The sequence below is a fragment of the Danio rerio genome, chromosome 2, assembly GCF_052040795.2.
Source record: "Danio rerio strain M-AB ecotype USA chromosome 2, GRCz13ab, whole genome shotgun sequence".
Lineage (NCBI taxonomy): Eukaryota > Metazoa > Chordata > Actinopteri > Cypriniformes > Danionidae > Danio > Danio rerio.
The window spans coordinates 12,965,001-12,982,655 of NC_141022.1; the positions used below are offsets into that span (position 1 = coordinate 12,965,001).

At 33.7% G+C, this 17,655-nt stretch overlaps 1 protein-coding gene across 1 annotated transcript in view; it reads left to right on the top strand.

Moving 5' to 3' along the window:
- Window positions 1–13,230, top strand: part of prtfdc1b (phosphoribosyl transferase domain containing 1b) — a 24,412-nt gene extending 11,182 nt beyond the window's left edge. Inside the window, 2 exon segments of the mRNA NM_199518.3 lie at window positions 2,679–2,755; window positions 11,923–13,230. Coding sequence (NP_955812.2) covers window positions 2,679–2,755; window positions 11,923–11,970 — 125 coding nt within the window. The 3' untranslated portion in view covers window positions 11,971–13,230.
- The last annotated feature ends 4,425 nt before the right edge of the window (window positions 13,231–17,655 follow it).

The following is a 17,655-nucleotide window of genomic DNA, read 5'->3' on the forward strand; positions in this document are numbered from 1 at the left end:
CTAATACATATTAAACCTCTTTAACGTTATTAAAATATAGACTATTGACAAGGGTGGATTTAACCTATAAGCAATGTAACAGGTTACTTAGGACCCCAGAAAATCTAGGGGCCTACAAATATAAATACTTAGTATAAATTCTATCTATAAATGAGTTATATAACATAGTTTTCTCTCATATTTAGTTAAGTTGAGGGTCTAAAAAATAAAAGTGTATCATAATTATTACGTCTGCGCAAATAATGGAGCAGTTCAGCAGTCAAAGCAGATGAAATTGTATTTATTATTTCTAGTTGTTTTTATTTTTATTTTTTTATTATTTATTTTTTTGTACAAAAAAAATTAGAAAAGAAGATTAAGTTAAATAAAAAAAAAAGTCAGCTGAATAAATAAATGCATGGGTGTATACTCTATATTAAGACTTTTGGGCCCCATGGGTGGAATTGTTTGGGGCCCCCAAATCACTAAATCCGCCCCGGCTGCTGAGTGACAGTTTTTCATTTTCAAAGCATTGCCTAGTTATTTTATTTTTAACATCTAAGGTAAACTATCTGCCACTGCTTTAAGTATTTTGGTTATAAATGTCATGTAAAACAGTCAACTCAAACTCACTTTAGTAGCATTTAATCACATAATCAGCCCCTGAGTTGATCATTGACTACGTTTACATGAACGTTAGTTATCAAATTATTTGTTTAATCTGAATAAGACAATAATATGATTAAGGTGTTTACATGAGTTGCTATTTGAATGTTCCTTTATGATCCAGTTTTACATGTTAGCACATAATTCGATTAATGTCATTACATCTCTATGCTGTCCACATTTCCTCCAGAGTTTCATATAATTTCAGGTGTTTTATTTTTAATTTCCCGACTTCAACAACAGTTCAGCAGTTTTGCTTTTATTAAGGAACATTTTAAAACTGCTTCTTTTATTGCATGTTGTGTGTGGTTAGGACACAGTGTAACAATAAAAAGCTTTAATTCCTTTAAAATATCAAAAAACAACTGTAGTAAATAAATGTACTGTTCATTATTTGTCCATGCTAGTAAATACATTACCTAATACAACCTTATTGTAAAGTGATACCAATGCAGGCCCAAAGCCAGCCTGGTGAAAGGGGTGGCACTTTTATCTAAACAAGTGAACATTTATGCAGTTATACGCCTTGTTTTCTATTTAATTATGATACTTAAATACTGCATTTTAGTGACATTTTAAGCACTATTTTTAGCTGGATCAGCTTGTCGGATAGTCATCATAACCACACTTTTTGATGTACCAAAAATGTTGTCTAAAGATTAAGATAATAAAAAAATATGAAAAATACTTATTTTTATTATACAAATGTATATCATTAGGGAAAAATAGGAATCTGTTAAAGTTTTAAATTAAAAACTGTGGCCTATTGTCATTTATTAGGCAAATAACAAACTAGCCTGCACATTCGATTTTCCTCAGTCACAATTTGGCTATTTGAATTTAAAAAAAAAAAAAATGACAAAGTATAGGCATGGGACAATAATCATTTTCAAGGTATAGCACGGTTTGAAAAAGTCAAGGTTTTAAAAACCACGAACATTTTCTACTATATCGTTTTCAAGGTATATGTAAATTGTTTGTTTTGTTTTGTCTGCTGTTTTTTTTAGTTTTGTGTAGGTTTTTGGGACAACAGTATTTCCAGCAGAAAAGATATCATTTTAAATTGTAATGAAATCTGTGTTTTGGAAACTAATGAAGACAGCAGAAGTCAATGATTCACTTTAATTCTTTAACCTGACATGTTTCCTGTTCCGTTTCTCAAAACAAAATATATTTTGTTCAGAGGGGTTAAAAGAACAAATTTTAAAGCAGTAATCACAATACCCTGAAACTATGATATTTTTATCCAAGGTTATAATACAGTCATAATCTTATACCAGCCCATGGCTAAAAACATAATAATAATAATTATAATGTAGTGCTTCACAATTTTTCTAGCCTCTTTTGTAAAAAAAAACGTACATTTGAAAATTCATGGATAACAACAATAGCCAAAATAGTATTCAAATTCATTTTAATATGGTCCGCTTTTGGTGCTTCACTCCTTTTATTGGTATTTTTTTATAACAGTCAATAATAAAAGTCACTTGTAAAAGGTTTTCTCTTTAAAAAAAAAAAAAAACAATAATGTAGCGAAAGATGGCTTTACTTGCGTTTGATTGTAAAATAAAAAAAAAAAATGTTTGTTAGCATTGGCCAAAACTGAACAGCTGAAGTCCTGCTAAAGTGACAGCCAACAGAGGATTCTTCTAAAGCCTTTTTCGATTGGTTATTTTCACTATTTATGATAGCATAAAGCAGGTTACACGCCAAAAGCGCAGCTCGGCGAGGCGCAGCACCACGCATTTCAGAATTCTAAACATAGGTTTCTATCAGGGTACACACACTGGCGCCGTAAGTCGGCGGCTGTCTGCGGTGCCCAGCCACAACTCAGGACACTGTGGGTCTTCTGGACCCTCCTGGCTAAGGGCCTGCAATTATAATAGATCAAGATTTTTCATTTTGTCAAACAAAGTGTAATAAACTATTCTATTTATTAAAATGAGAATTAATTACATTTTCCCCTACAAAAAATGTGTTTGTAATGAAAACATCACTTAAAAATAACATTTGCTTTTCACCATTTGTTGCAGATGTTGGATTTGAGATCTCCAATCGTTTTGTGGTCGGCTATGCCTTGGATTACAATGAATACTTTAGAGACCTCAATGTAAGGGCCTTCTTAATCATTATTTGTCACCTGTTAAATCGCATGTTGATTGACATTGACATTCTGATTTGCTAGTCAGTCAGTGTATAAAATGTATTTGAATATTGTTTGCCACTTCTGTCAGAGAGAATTTTTTTAAAAGCCTATTATGAGAATGTCCCCAGACGAAGGACTCACCCCCTATGTCTACATATTCCAAAGTCTGGAAGTGACAACTGGTGTGAGATCACCGTATCGTGCACTCTCTTTGAAGCATCAATGAGTTTGTTTGCCTGAACTTCGTATTGCTGTAATGCCTGTAATGTCTAGCCAAAGCGTGAAATGACAGACAGCAATAACACTGTGAGAATCAGGAAGAAAAGTCTCTCTGCAGCTGCACAGTTGTCCATTTGTCTCCATTTGGAGGCCTGGTTGCTAGGGGTAAGTGAGCTGTTGTGAAAAATGACACCCTCTTCAGAGAATGCCCTGGGCTGTTCAACTCAATTATCCAACAATCTAGTATCTATCTCTCACATGCATACATCATGAACAGAAGAGCACTAATCAATCTAGTGAGCCTATATGAGCAATAAGCCTTAAAATGGAATTTTAGGCACACTCTCGATATGTTGAGTTTTACTAAATGCATGTATCAAATTTAGGCTTTCATAGTCAAACTCAAATAGCATTGCATAGATAATGCATTAGGAAATAGCAGGAAAACTGAATCAATCAGAAAAGAACTGTTACGATTTGCCAAAAGAAGCAGTAAAAATACAATTGAAATGTTTTTACATTTTTAAAATCATGCTGATTTTTTTTAGAATCAAGAAATGTTTCTTATTATTAATTTAGAAAGTGGTTGTGCTGCTTAATACATCTGTCAAAACTGTGGCACTTTTTTCAATATTTGTACAAATATTTTAATAAAAAATGTTACCGTTACATTTAAAAACTTTTGGTACTTGTCGAATAAATTGATTAAACAATGGATTAACAACAATTTCACAATATTTCTTTAATAGTTAGTAAACTAAATATTTTGAACACTCGTGCAATTAAATAATAACAACATAACTAAAATATAGAACTATTGATTCATTATAAATTAATTTTCAAAGCTTATGCCACCCTCTACCTGTTATTTAAAATGAAAAGAAAATCAGACCCCATTTATCACTCATGTAACAACTCTACACCAAGTACTTATATACATATGTTCTAGGGATGTCCCCAAATTTCATGATTCTGGACCATGGTACGAGACTTTCTATCAGAACTAGTGGAAACTCGGATCCAATGCGACCCATTGCTTTTTCTTATGCTGAACGATTCATCACTCTCCTTATCCATCAACCAAAAAAGGTCTGTCAGTTGTTCTGACTGCTGCGAAAAAAAAACAATCCTGAAACTATGGCTGGATCTATCTGCTCCAACTGATCTATCCTGGAGGCTGTATTTACTGGACAATATTAGTCTGGAATACACCACAGCTAAAATAAATGGTGCTAGTAAAAAAAAAAAATCTGTACAATTTTGGTCAAATATAAGAGAGACTGTATAATTTATGTTTCTATCCTGATTTTATACTTATTACAATATTACTGTTTTTATTTTTATTTTACATATTTTGTTGGGTGGATTTCGGGCTTTGTTAAAAAACAAAATGTTCAATAAAAAAAAAAATACATATATATATATATATATATATATATATATATATATATATATATATATATATATATATATATATATATATATATATATATATATATATTAGTGCTGTCAATCGATTAAAAAAAATTAACTAATCGCACTTTTAAAAAAAATTAATCGCGATTAATCGCATTTAAAAGACTGAAACTTGTAATTTTGTCTATTCGAGTGTTAAATTAATGGAAACGCAAGACAATTACTATTTAAATTCAAGATATAATTCATTATTAGAATTTTTGTTTACTTGTAACACAGATTTCTTCATGTAAACAACATACCCACAATAAACCATCAAGATCCTGGCTCGACAGCCATATTTATTACAGAAATTAAAACACAGGCATGTTAATGCCATTTGAATTTTAAAACAATCAATACCAATAAAGAAAACATTGATTTCCGTATTGGATTCTAAGTGGACTGCAAAAAAATGCCAAAATACAGGCATTGCAGATATGGAAAATTATAATAATATTAATAAAGTATTGAAAATCTGTGCACGCCCTTGGATAGGTTTACCAACTCCCCTTCTATAAAAGCACAAAAGCCATATATAGGAAATAACGAGAGTTGACAAATTAAAAAACTACTTTTTTTTTATTTATTATTAAAATAAAATTATAATCCACACTGGAAATGTGTGTGCCTGTGTGTTTTGAGGGAGCCTAATAAATAATGAACATAACAAAAACTGCCTGCTGACGCACACAGTTAATGTTGATTAATAAAATAAAGATAAATAATAAAAGCAATGTTTCAGAGACCCTAAAAAAATGTTTAACTCAACAGTGAAACATCAAACATAGCTAACAGCTTTTACATTGTCAATCAATTGAACTTAAACAATTAAAAAATGCAACAAATATTTGTTTGGGCAGAACTACAAAAATAAATGTAAAAAAAGTTGCTTAAAGGGCCATGACACCCCCCTCTTTCGGTTAAAGTCTACTTCAGAATTTTTTCAAAAGATGCATGATTAATGGGCGTGGAGCTCCGCGAGCATCGGGCAGGAGTGGGCGTGGCCAGCAGGGGAGAAGGGGAGCGAATAACTGCTGTTGTCAGTTATAGCTCACAAAATGAGACACAAAGAGGAGACGCATGAGTTTATAGTTTACAAAGTTAAAATGCAAAGAAATAAACAGTGATTTAATGCCCTGCTACATTTGTTATTCGTAATTTCATATACAGACAACAACAATTTATATCATTATAAAGATGTGTGTTCATGTAAACACTATAAATGAGGACTTCTCCCTCAATCCCCGTATCCAGCAGACTCAGTGCAGCAGGTCTCCTGACCCGTCTATTTTAACCTTTAACCCTGCTGGTAATCTGGAGGATTTAGGCAAACACAGCAGCACGGCGATGTGTCTGAATGTGAACGAACTCCTGATGAAAGACAGCGTCCGCCATTCTTTAATTCTCGTGCTGCTCTCCCGACAAAAATGCTAGCAGCACGCACACAGCTTTGCTGTATGATCGACCCTGACAAGATCGCGGAGGAAAACATGCAACAAACCCCGTGGATGATGGAAACAAACGCATATGAGCCTTCATGAACGGCTAAATACTGTGCCGTGGTTTCCGTGTCTCTCAGCTCGGGCTTGACACTGGCAGGTCTGGCAGGTCTCATGAATAATTAAGCAGCCGGCTCTTCTCATAGGATAAGAAAACTCCGCTATGAATAATAATGAGAAACCGACGCGTCATCATTGCACTTGCAGTTCTGCGCTACGTCGCCGATTTTGATCCCGCCCCAAAAATCATTTTAAACCCGGAAGCTGAAATTAGCTGACAAAAGCTCAAAATTATTCAGTTTTCCCCACAATTAAAGCTGACAGGTGCTAACATTGTCTTAACTGATGCTCAACACACACACACATCTGTTAATACAAAAAAAAAAAGTTCTCCGGGGTGTCCTGAACCTTTAAGTAGCACACTAGTTTGGTCATGTATAAATATCATTATATTAACCATATGGTATAAACATTATTGTCACTATAGGCCTACATCATGCTGACGATCAAAAACACAATGTCATGATATCTCATGCGCTTGTCTTTCATGTATTAAAATACATGAATGACACCCCTCAGAGCTTAAGAAGCGGACATTCTTTATCATTTGTAAAATAAAGACTTGCAGGTTAAAGAAACAGCATTATAGGAGGAAGTTGCCGCAGCCTTGGTGCAGATTAAAAGTTTTAAAAAGTATATGTATAAGGACAGATAGGTAACTAGATAGAATAGACAGGAATATATTGATATGTGCCCCGCTGCAGAGTGAAGACGGAAAAGCCTGCTCTCCCGTGGCGCGAACCCGCGCGTGAAAAAACAGGCGGGACTCTTGGCTATTTTAACGAATACACACTTACGTTACACAGAGCCCAACATGGAAGGTTGTGATTGGGTCAGCCCAATGTCAATAAAGAAAAGAACTAATGGGCTGCAGATTATGTCACACAGGCGCTCTGTCTGGAAAAGAAACATCTTACTTTTAGAGCGTGACAGCTCACACAGCATCGTCAATCATTGAGGCAGAAAGACATGACAGTCTGCTGAGTGTTTTATGGGCCGTTCAGATCATATGAAGATGATCAGCCTGGCCCAAAAAGTAAGTCGAAACAGCGGTAAAATGCCCGGTGTCTGCCCTGGCCACAACAGAAAAAAAAAAAAACTGCATTAATTGCGTAAATTTTTTTTACGCGTTAATTATTTCAAATTAATCGCATGCTTTAATTTTTAATTCATGCTTTAATTTAATTTTGACAGCGCTAATATATATATATATATATATATATATATATATATATATATATATATATATACATATATATATATATATATATATATATATATATATATATATATATATATATATATACATATATATATATATATATATATATATATATATACATATATATATATATATATATATATATATACATATATATATATATATATATATATATATATATATATATATACATATATATATATATATATATATATATATATATATATACATATACATATATATATATATATATATATATATATATATATACATATATACATATATATACATATATACATATATATATATATATATATATATATATATATACATATATACATATATATACATATATATATATATATATATATATATATATATATATATATATATATATATATATATATGTATATATGTATATATATATATATATATATGTATATATGTATATATATGTATATATGTATATATATATATATATATATATATGTATATATATATATATATATATATATATATATATATATATATATATGTATATATATGTATATATATGTATATATATATATATATATATATATATATATATATATGTATATATATATATATATATATATATATATATATATATATATATATATATATATATATATATATATATATATATATATACATATATATATATATATATATATATATATATATATACATATATACATATATATACATATATACATATATATATATATATATATATATATATATATATATATATATATATATATATATATATATATATATATATATACATATATATATATATATATATGAGCAGTGTCACAAGTAGCAATGCAATATGACTGATGTTTAGAACTGCAGAATCCATTGCTAGGTCACTTTAGAGCTTGAATGATTCTCTAGCGAAATGTCTAAAGTAGGGCTGCAACTAACAATTATTTTAATAATGTATTAATCTTTCTATTATTTTTCCGATTAATCAATTAATCGGATAAAAAAAAGAAAATCATTCATTTCCAACCCTTTATTCAAAAAGCTGATCCCTGAGCTGATCCCTGAAATGTTTTCTCCTGTTTTCAATCCAAATATCTAAATATTTTTAAATTAGGATGCACACTAGACACATGAAACAGCATAATAAATTATGTCTTGTTTTCTGAATTGTGATTGTTTGCGTAAAACAAGTTAAATTATTGGTAATTTGGGTAAGGAAAATAATCTTAATGAGATATAATCTCAAACAGAAGTTTTACCAGTTGACCTAAACGTGTAAGTGATCGTGATCTTTAATGTGAGATGGTCGTCGCCATGTTTACTTGCGACAACGCATTTGCCTTATTCATAAAAAGCAGAACACGCAGGATTCAGCACGTAAATTTGCCAGTTATCCCCCAAATACATGCAAGTAAGTGGCTGGTGAACTTGGAGAAGAGTAGATTCAACTTTATAGTTACTTTCTCTGTGTAATGTGTATCTCATATGAAGAAAACACATCTGTAGATTATGTTTGAATGGATTGCTAGACTTCCTCGTGTGTTTTACAAACTCTAAATGTATTGTTTTACTTGTACGTGTGTGTATTTACGTGTCTAAAACATAAATTAAGCAAAAGGCGTTTAAAACACTGCATAATTATGATAATATGACACGTCTTTCTCAGCAGGGTTATGTTGGTTTTGTTTTGAAAAGAAAAAAAAAAGGCGGAAAAAAGAAACACTTTTTCGAATGTCCCTTACTGAAAGCTCTGCTCAGCGCGAGCTCTCTGCCTCAGCATCAAACACCGCACCAAAGATCAGTTTGATTTTTTCAGTTGCCGCTCTAAAAGTAAACGAGCTAATGCTAACTTGTCATGCTCTTTAAGCTGGATAGTCAGCACCAGGGACTGTACGGTCCTCACTTCAGAACGGAACAATAGTAGAACCATGCTGTTGAACTTCCTTCTTTCTCATCCCTGTCTATGAGGCACCAAACTCTCTATCAGTGCAAGAAAGAGACCAAGTTCACTCAGCTCCGCGCTGAAAGTGTTTTTTAATAATCAAACGTCCACATGTCGTCAGAATCGATGAAATCGATTATGAAATTCATTGCCAACACTTTTAGTAATCGATTTTTATCGATTTAATCGATTCGTTGTTGAAGCCCTAGTCTAAAGTGATGTCAAAATTGTGTGATGCTGCTGACATTTTTAGATTATAAGGCTGAACAACATGCAATTTTATCAGTCTATAAAGATTTCCCAGTATTTCTGTGTTGCAAATGGGAGATCCCAACAATAAACTCTAAAAAATCCAAAGCAAACACTAGAAAATTACTATGGTATAAATACAGCCCTACAATATACAAAAGAGAGAGATCAAATTAGAATGTCACTTACCTGTTTTACAATGATTTGATCAGCTGTTGTTGGAAATTTAATAATTTGTTGAAATTTTTAGTTTTCTCCTCTACGGACTTATGCGGTCTCTGACACCATCTTGTGCCGGAATGTCAACCGTCATTTTCTTTGCTCTGCTCAGTATGACAGCCTGATGGCCGCCGATGCGCTGAATCTCTGAAATTTTAAATATTTAAAATAGGCACCATCCTTTTAAATAAACTGCATAGTTGCAATGTAAACAACTACATTCTGGACTAAAAAAAGCCTCAAAAGTACATTATGTTGTCCAACAGCTCCAATATTTGTCAAACTGAAGTAAGTTTATCGATCTGCTGTCACTCTATGTGGGCGGAGTAATACACAAAGATGAAGAGGCTGTACGAGTGCTGTTATTGCAGAATATTGCACGGCTATCAGCTAATCAGATTCAAGAAGCAGACAGAACTGTTATATAAACCTATTTAAATTATGTAAAATATTTGACCTGTTTTATTTGTTTAGTTTCATGTGATTGAACTATTAACTTGCATGAAATCTGAACTTTTTATAAATTGAATGAGTTGTCAGTTACATTGTTCGTGCAAACTAGTGCTAGTGTGCGTTTAAAAAAAATTGTCCTGGTTATAATGTGCATTTGTAACGGCAGACAGCTTGAACAAAGTGCTAGTCATGAAATGCTAGGTAACTTTTTTCAGTCAGAAATTTATTAATATTATTAAGCAAAGTCAGTAGCAATGCTTGGATCACATAAAGCTAAACTATGCAGAGGAGACTTAGAGAAGATTTCATATCAAAATCCAGCTGACAAAAAAGTTTGGGAATTGTACTGATTACTCAGTCTAATTTAAATTGCAGTCTCTTTTACATATGTGTTTTTATGCATTTTCATGTATTCCATCTTTAGCTTAGCAACATGCTAACAACAAGCTCTCTTAGAATTAACTGTTAAATGCATAATTCTGCATATAAAAGTATTCCATCATTAGCTTAGCAACATGCTAACAATAAACATTCTTAAGGCTCGTACATAAACATAAGGCATTTTTTTTTAAATGACGATTTTACGCCTGGCGTTTTGTGCGTTGATGTGCTCGATCACACTGGTGTGCTTTATTTAGTGACTAGGCATTAAACGTCAACAGAAAACAGCAACATGCTAACAATAAGCTTACTTAGAATTAACTGTTGAACATTTTTGCATTAAAAGTAATCCATCATTAGCTTAGCAACATGCTAACAATAAATTCTCTTAGAATCAACTGTTGATGCATATTTCTGCATATATAAGTATTCCATCATTAGCTTTGCAGCATGCTAACAACATACTCTCTTAAAATTAACTGTTGAACACATTTCTCCATATAAAAATATTCCATCATTAGTTTAGTAGCGGGCTGCACGGTGGCGCAGTGGAGAGCACGTTCACCTTGCGGCAAGAAGGTCGCTGGGTCAGTTAACATTTCTGTGTGGTGTTCTGTGTGCAGGTTTTCCCCTTGTTGGCATGGTTTCCTCCAGGTGATTCGGTTTCCTCCACAAGTCCAAAAACATGTGGTATAGGTGATTTGGGTTGGCTAAATTGTCCCAAGTTTATGTGTGCGAATATGTATGTATGGATGTTTCCCAGTGATGGGTTGCAGTTGGAAGGGCATCTGCTGTGTAAAACATACCCTGGATAAGTTGGTGCTTCATTCCGCTTTGACAACCCCAGATTAATAAAGGGACTAAGCCAAAAACGAAAATGAATTAATAAATAGTTTAGCAACATGCTAACAATAAGCTCTCTTAGAATTAACTGTTCAACACGTATTTCTGCATATAAAAGCTTCCTATCATTAGCTTATGCTAACAATAAGCTCTCTTAGAATAAACTGTTGAACATATTTTTGCATATAAAAGTATTCCATCATTAGCTTAGCAACATGCTAACAATAAGCTCTAGTATTGACTGCGGAACATCTTGTGGAGATAGAATTAATCAAAGTGATAAATCATCAAAATCATTCATTTTAAGCTGCGTGTTATCCACCAAGGCAAGCCGGATCCTGAGATGTAATTGGGCAAATTGTTTTGGTCTTTATAACCCACACACTGGGAAAAACGTACATTCTGACACAAAATGTTCATTTTCAAAGAAGAATAACTGACTTTAGCTATGTTTTTTTTTTATAAACAACCATGTTCACTTAGCATGTTTTTTAAATATTTGCAAACGTATGGTATTGTCATGCTTTTGAAGTGTCCCATTTACTATTTTTATTTTGTTCTGTCTGTCTCATAGCACATCTGTGTGATTAGTGACAGTGGGAAACAGAAATACAAGATCTAAAGAAGAAAGTCCCAGCACTGGAACATGAGCATCTGAATGTCAACTCAGGAAGATAAAAGGTGTCCATGGATCTAAAAGGATGTGTTATTAAGCACTTCCTAGCCTACAAAGATCTCCTATTTTTCCAGTGTTAGATATGAACAGGTTTTACTGGATAAGGTTTTAATTGTGAACTGAGATAAAGCTTACTGAATACTGCACCCTATAGCCTATTCACACATTTTAAACATACTACTGCAGAAATAACATACTATTCCTACTAATATGTATGTTATTTAGTCATTAAAAGAAGGTATAGAAGGACATGAGGGTGAGCAAATGATGACAGAAGGAAATTTTTATGAGAACTTTGGGTGTTTTCAATTCACTAAAGGAACTTGTTTACCATTAAGTTAATTTAAAATATGTTTGGCAAGACACTAACTATTCACAAAGTTTGTTTTTCAGAACCTATAAAATGTGAACTACAGAAATAAACCGAATTTTAAGGAATTGTTGCATGTGTACATTAAAGTTTACATTTGTGAGATGTTTTTATACATTTGATAACCTCTTGTAACAACATTAAAATTTTGTGCATTTGTTATATTCGTGTACTTCTTTTTTTTTTTACAGTTATATTGTCAAATAGCACAGATGAAAGCATGTCTGTTGGGTTATGGATCATTTGCTGTGGTATTGTTATGGAGATCAGCAGTCATACTTGAGCGAAACAACTCAAACATGCCACACACAAAGGGATGAAGTGGAACAGAGTTTGCTTGGGTGTGTGTTATGTAACCGTGTATGTTGCTCATTGTTTCCTTTGGCCAGCCTCTTTTGCTCATCTGACTGCTGACTGTGATCAGTGCTGGTGAATTATGTGCTGTGTTTGTGTCAGATACAGATTCTAGATATTTACCTGCTATGAAAGCACCTTAAAGGGCTTCTGTTTTGCCCCTTTTATCAAAGATGTTTTTATATCTCATATCGCCATAATATGTCTGAAAGTTTAGCTCAAAATTACTATTAGGTCATTTATTATATCCTGCTAAAAAAATTATTTAGTTTTTTGATCGGAAGGAATTGTAGCTGTTTTGCGCCTGTGCCTTTAAATGCAAATGAGCTGGTTCTCCCCGCCCACTGTACTGACATATCTGCTTTTCCTGTGTCAAACAAGATAATCACAGAAACAGGCAACCAATGTTGCCAAGAATTGGTCTACTTTTGATCTATGTTTTGTTTTTTTATCCTGCGGATTAAAGTTTTGATATATCCAAAGTTTCTTTGCAAATCCTGTCTTGACATAATAATACACAACTGTCAATTGGTTGGTGGGTTAAATCGCAATGTTTTATCGCATTGCAGTCAGCCTTAAAATGGATGGATTAGGATCCTGATTTAACATTAGAATATATATTTTTTAAAAGCATGTTTTTACTACTCTACCATAGATATATACACTATATATCGCATACAACTTGTATGTCATTCAACCACATTAGCCAAGATGCGGGACTTTTTGTGCTCCGTACAGGTGTAGTAACGAGCAAATAAAGAAAACAGAGCATAAAGGCAGAACATTTCATAGGTAAGATTACGTTTTTTGCAATTTTGTATGTCACAAACTTTTGTGCTAAACAGTAACGTATTGATGATAATACAGTCACTTACTGCATTGGCCATGAGGCAAAGCTGTACAAACTTGCACAAAAATTTTAGACTTATGCTAGTTTTGTTGAATAAATTCAGCAAACAATGGAAATGAAATATAACAAGATGCTGCACTGCCAGAAACTTGTATTATTGTCGGCTATGTAAAGTAACAGCTAGTTTTTGATGTAACTCACAAGGGTGCCTGATAACATAATAGCACTACCTACTGCGCCACTGCGTCACCCTGAATGCTTACAATGGAATAAAAAATGTAAGTTCACATACCCTGCCGTACAGGTGCAGTGCGTCAGAATGCAGTTGTTTTGCTTGTTGATGTTTACCCAGGCCTTGTACAGTTGCTTCTTGGTCTTCTTTCCTTGTCTTTGGCTAGGCAGAACCTTGGTTTTTAGCACTACAAAGTTTGAATCTGGTATTCATGAAACATTACCTGCACATGACCACACAGAACTAAATTGTAGGCATCCAAAATCTTATAGGCCTTTAACTTCTCTCTTTTAAAAACACTTGGAGTTTCAATGAGTTGTTGTATACAAAGTTGTTTATTTTGGCCCACTGTACGCTTAGCCATTTGGTCTATTCCAATATCCATTGGGAGGGTGCTATCGTAAATGGACTTGTCAGACACACAAACCTGTGAAGCACACTTAGAATCGCAAGATTTCTTTCCAGAAACATGAAGTGTTGATAAGTAAGTGTCTGTTGCTTACATCAGCTTTGACAGTAATATCATTATGTTTGTCAGGTTGACTTGAAAAAAACTGGCTTACAGTGTATAAGAGCATTTTACAGTGTAAAATGAATTTACAATATAGGGAAAAACGGGGGCTAATGTAAAAGGGCAGCTGTAACACACTCAATTCTTCCAATCAGAACCTGATTTACTGATTTACAAACCTACACAGTAAAAAATGCTCCACACAACATCTTCATGTTCTCTCAATGCAAATCGATTGAGTTAACTTCATTGTTTTTTACAAATTTAAGTGAATTGAACATAAAATAATGAAGCTGCCCCCCACCCCCGCCCCAAAAAAACCCTAAGAATTGTGTAGATACAGCTCAGTTTAAATTAGTAGTTTGAACAAGCGGCAGAAATCATTTTTGAGTGTAACATTGGGTTCATTTTTTAATAAACGTTCATTTTTCACCCAACAGTTGGGTTTGGGTTAAAACAATGTTGAAGCACATTTGATAATGATGATGATTCCAGCAGCAGGGGCGCAGTAGCTAAACGCAGATTCACCCTGCTTTGACTGAACTCTTGGAACTTAAATTTACTTGATTCTTATAATCTGAGTTATCTGTTAGTTTTGTATTCAGTGAGCATATCTGTAAGGTTTTGGTACCATTAATAATACTTTAAAATTTATTCTGAATGTAACTGGAGACCAGTGTAAAGACTTGAGGACAGGTGTGATATGCTCTGATTTTCTGGTTATGGTCAGAATCCTGGCAGAAGTGTTCTGGATGACTGTCTTTTGGGGAAGGCCAGTGAGGAGTACATTACAGTAATCCACCCTGCTGGTGATAAAAGCATGAACAAGTTTATCTAAGTCTTCACTGGAAACAAAGCATCTGAGGGGTTTTCACACCTGCCATATTTAGTTCGGTTGAATCGCAGTAGAGTTTGTTTTCCCTTTTGGTGCGGTTTGTTTGGGCAGGAGTGAATGTAGCAATCGCACTCGAGTGTGCACCAAAAGCACACTCAAAAAGCATACCGAGACCTCCTTGAAGAGGTGGTCTCTGTACATTTTCAAATGAACTCTGGAGCTGTTTGTTTGTGGTGAGAGCATGATCCAAACTAGAGCAGACCCAACTGCAATTGGGTCAATGCAATCAAAACAATCAATGAACAATACATTTACTACAGTATTTATTCATGTTAGTTAATAAAAATACAGCTGTTAGGTTATGATAACTCATGGTGCATTAACTAATGTTAACAAGCTCGGACTTAAATGTTAATAATGCATTAGTAAATGTTCAATTATTATTAATAAATGCTGTACAAGTGTTTTTCATGATTAGTTCATGTTAGTAATTTAACGAACTAACTAATGAATTAACTAATGAACCTTATTGTAATGTGTTACCAAAAATTTTTATACCGCTTTACCAACAATATTAAACGGAAAGAGAGAGAGGGAAAAACATTACTTGATGAATCGTTGGCAATATTTCCTTAATTTGATGTTGCAGTTTAGATAAATTAAACCACGCCTCCACCTAAAGTGACTTGCGATGTGGCTTCTCCTTTTGCAGTGCATTAAAACATTGTATTCTAGCCGCAGCCACACTTCATTCTCGAAATGTATAGTCTGTCTAACGTGATGTATACTAACTGTATAGTATATTATGGGATACAATCAGCCAGTGCAGTCATGCCTTCATAGTAAAACTCGACATTTTGTGTCTGCCAGTTTGTTTACTTGTGGGACTTCCATTGGGATTTCCCCGCATGTTAATTCTGACCAAATGAAAAGCAGTTTAGGAAATACGTTCAATAACAACTGGCCAATGAGTGATGTGAATTTTTTAAATTTGTTGCCCTTGGTCCAGACCAAATGAACTGAGCTACAGATGTGAAAGCACCCTAATTCTTGCAATGTTTTTGAAATGATAGTATGATGATATAGTTACTGCTTTGACATGACAACTGAAACTCATCTGACTCCAGAATCACAAAAAGATTCTTGACCTTATTTTTTGTTGTTTGACCCCAAGGTACACATTCACCTTGAGAACCTTATCTCTGTTCCCAAATGCAATGACTTCAGTTTTCTCTTTCTTTAACTGAAGAAAGTTTTGCCTTATCTAACTGTTAATGTCATCAATTCATTGGCAGAGGGTGTCAATGAGGCTGTAGTCATTAGGCAATAAGGTTAAGTATTTGGCGCTGTGGAAGGTGCAAGAGTGATCTCACAGGCGCAGAGATGATTGTGGAGCTTGCTGCTTTTTGGTTCCTTACCTGGGGCTTGGAGCAATGGAGGGTTTAGTTCCAGCAAACAAAAGTACCGCCATCATTTTTTAAAAAGCTCAAGAGAGGAGAGCAAAGTGAAATGGAGAGCATGTCTGGTGACAGAGGCTGTGGCTCTGGAGTTACTGTCTGCTGAAATATATTTTCCTGACTTTTTTCCTGGAAATCATTTTCCTATCATAAATAGTCATAATGTAAGCCCTAAATGGGACTGGTCCATGTATTCCATGATGGTGCTTTATAAAAAAAAGTCAATTTATGAGCTCTAAGTGGGATTGTTTATGGATTTCAACTTAGTCTTGTTTGACCAAGCCTAAAAATGTGCTTTAAAGACATTTCAAATGTACTCTTCTTATTTGTGTGTGTGTGTGTGTGTTGAAGAGCCGCTGAGTTAACAGCTGACAGGCCAGGGAAACACACACACACACAATACTGTATTTCTGATGGCTAAGGTGTATAATGGCTTTAACATACACCTTTCTAAGTTGTATCACAAAAACACTCCGTAATCCATTAAAATCGCTATTGAAACTCATTTTCATAGCGCAAATCACTTTTTCTAAGCGCTGTAAATGGAAGTTCAAACCATTCTACCGGAAGACGCTGGTCGATATGGCACCCTCCATGCAGCAGCCAAGAAAAAGACCTATAGGTAGATTGGGTAAGCTGAATTGTCCAGACTGTATGTGTGTGAATGAGTGTATAAGGGTGTTTCCGCATCCGCTGCATAAAACATATGCTGGATAAGTTGTGGCGACCCCAGATTAAAAAAAGGATCTATTTTGTTAGCAATGCCCGTCTTCCAGCAAATTATTTGGTTCCCAAAGGACAATTTTTTCTCCTTTCAGGTGAGTACACATCAGAATAGGAAAAAATGGACAATCTTAACTTCCATTCATGCCAACTTTTAAGGGACAATTCACCCAAAACGGATAATTCTGTTGCCATTTTCTCACCCTACCTCAAGTATTTAGGAAAATTCTCTTGACCACTGACTTCCATACCATTTTCTTTTTAGACTTTGGAAGTATTCTTCAGAATAATTTTGCATT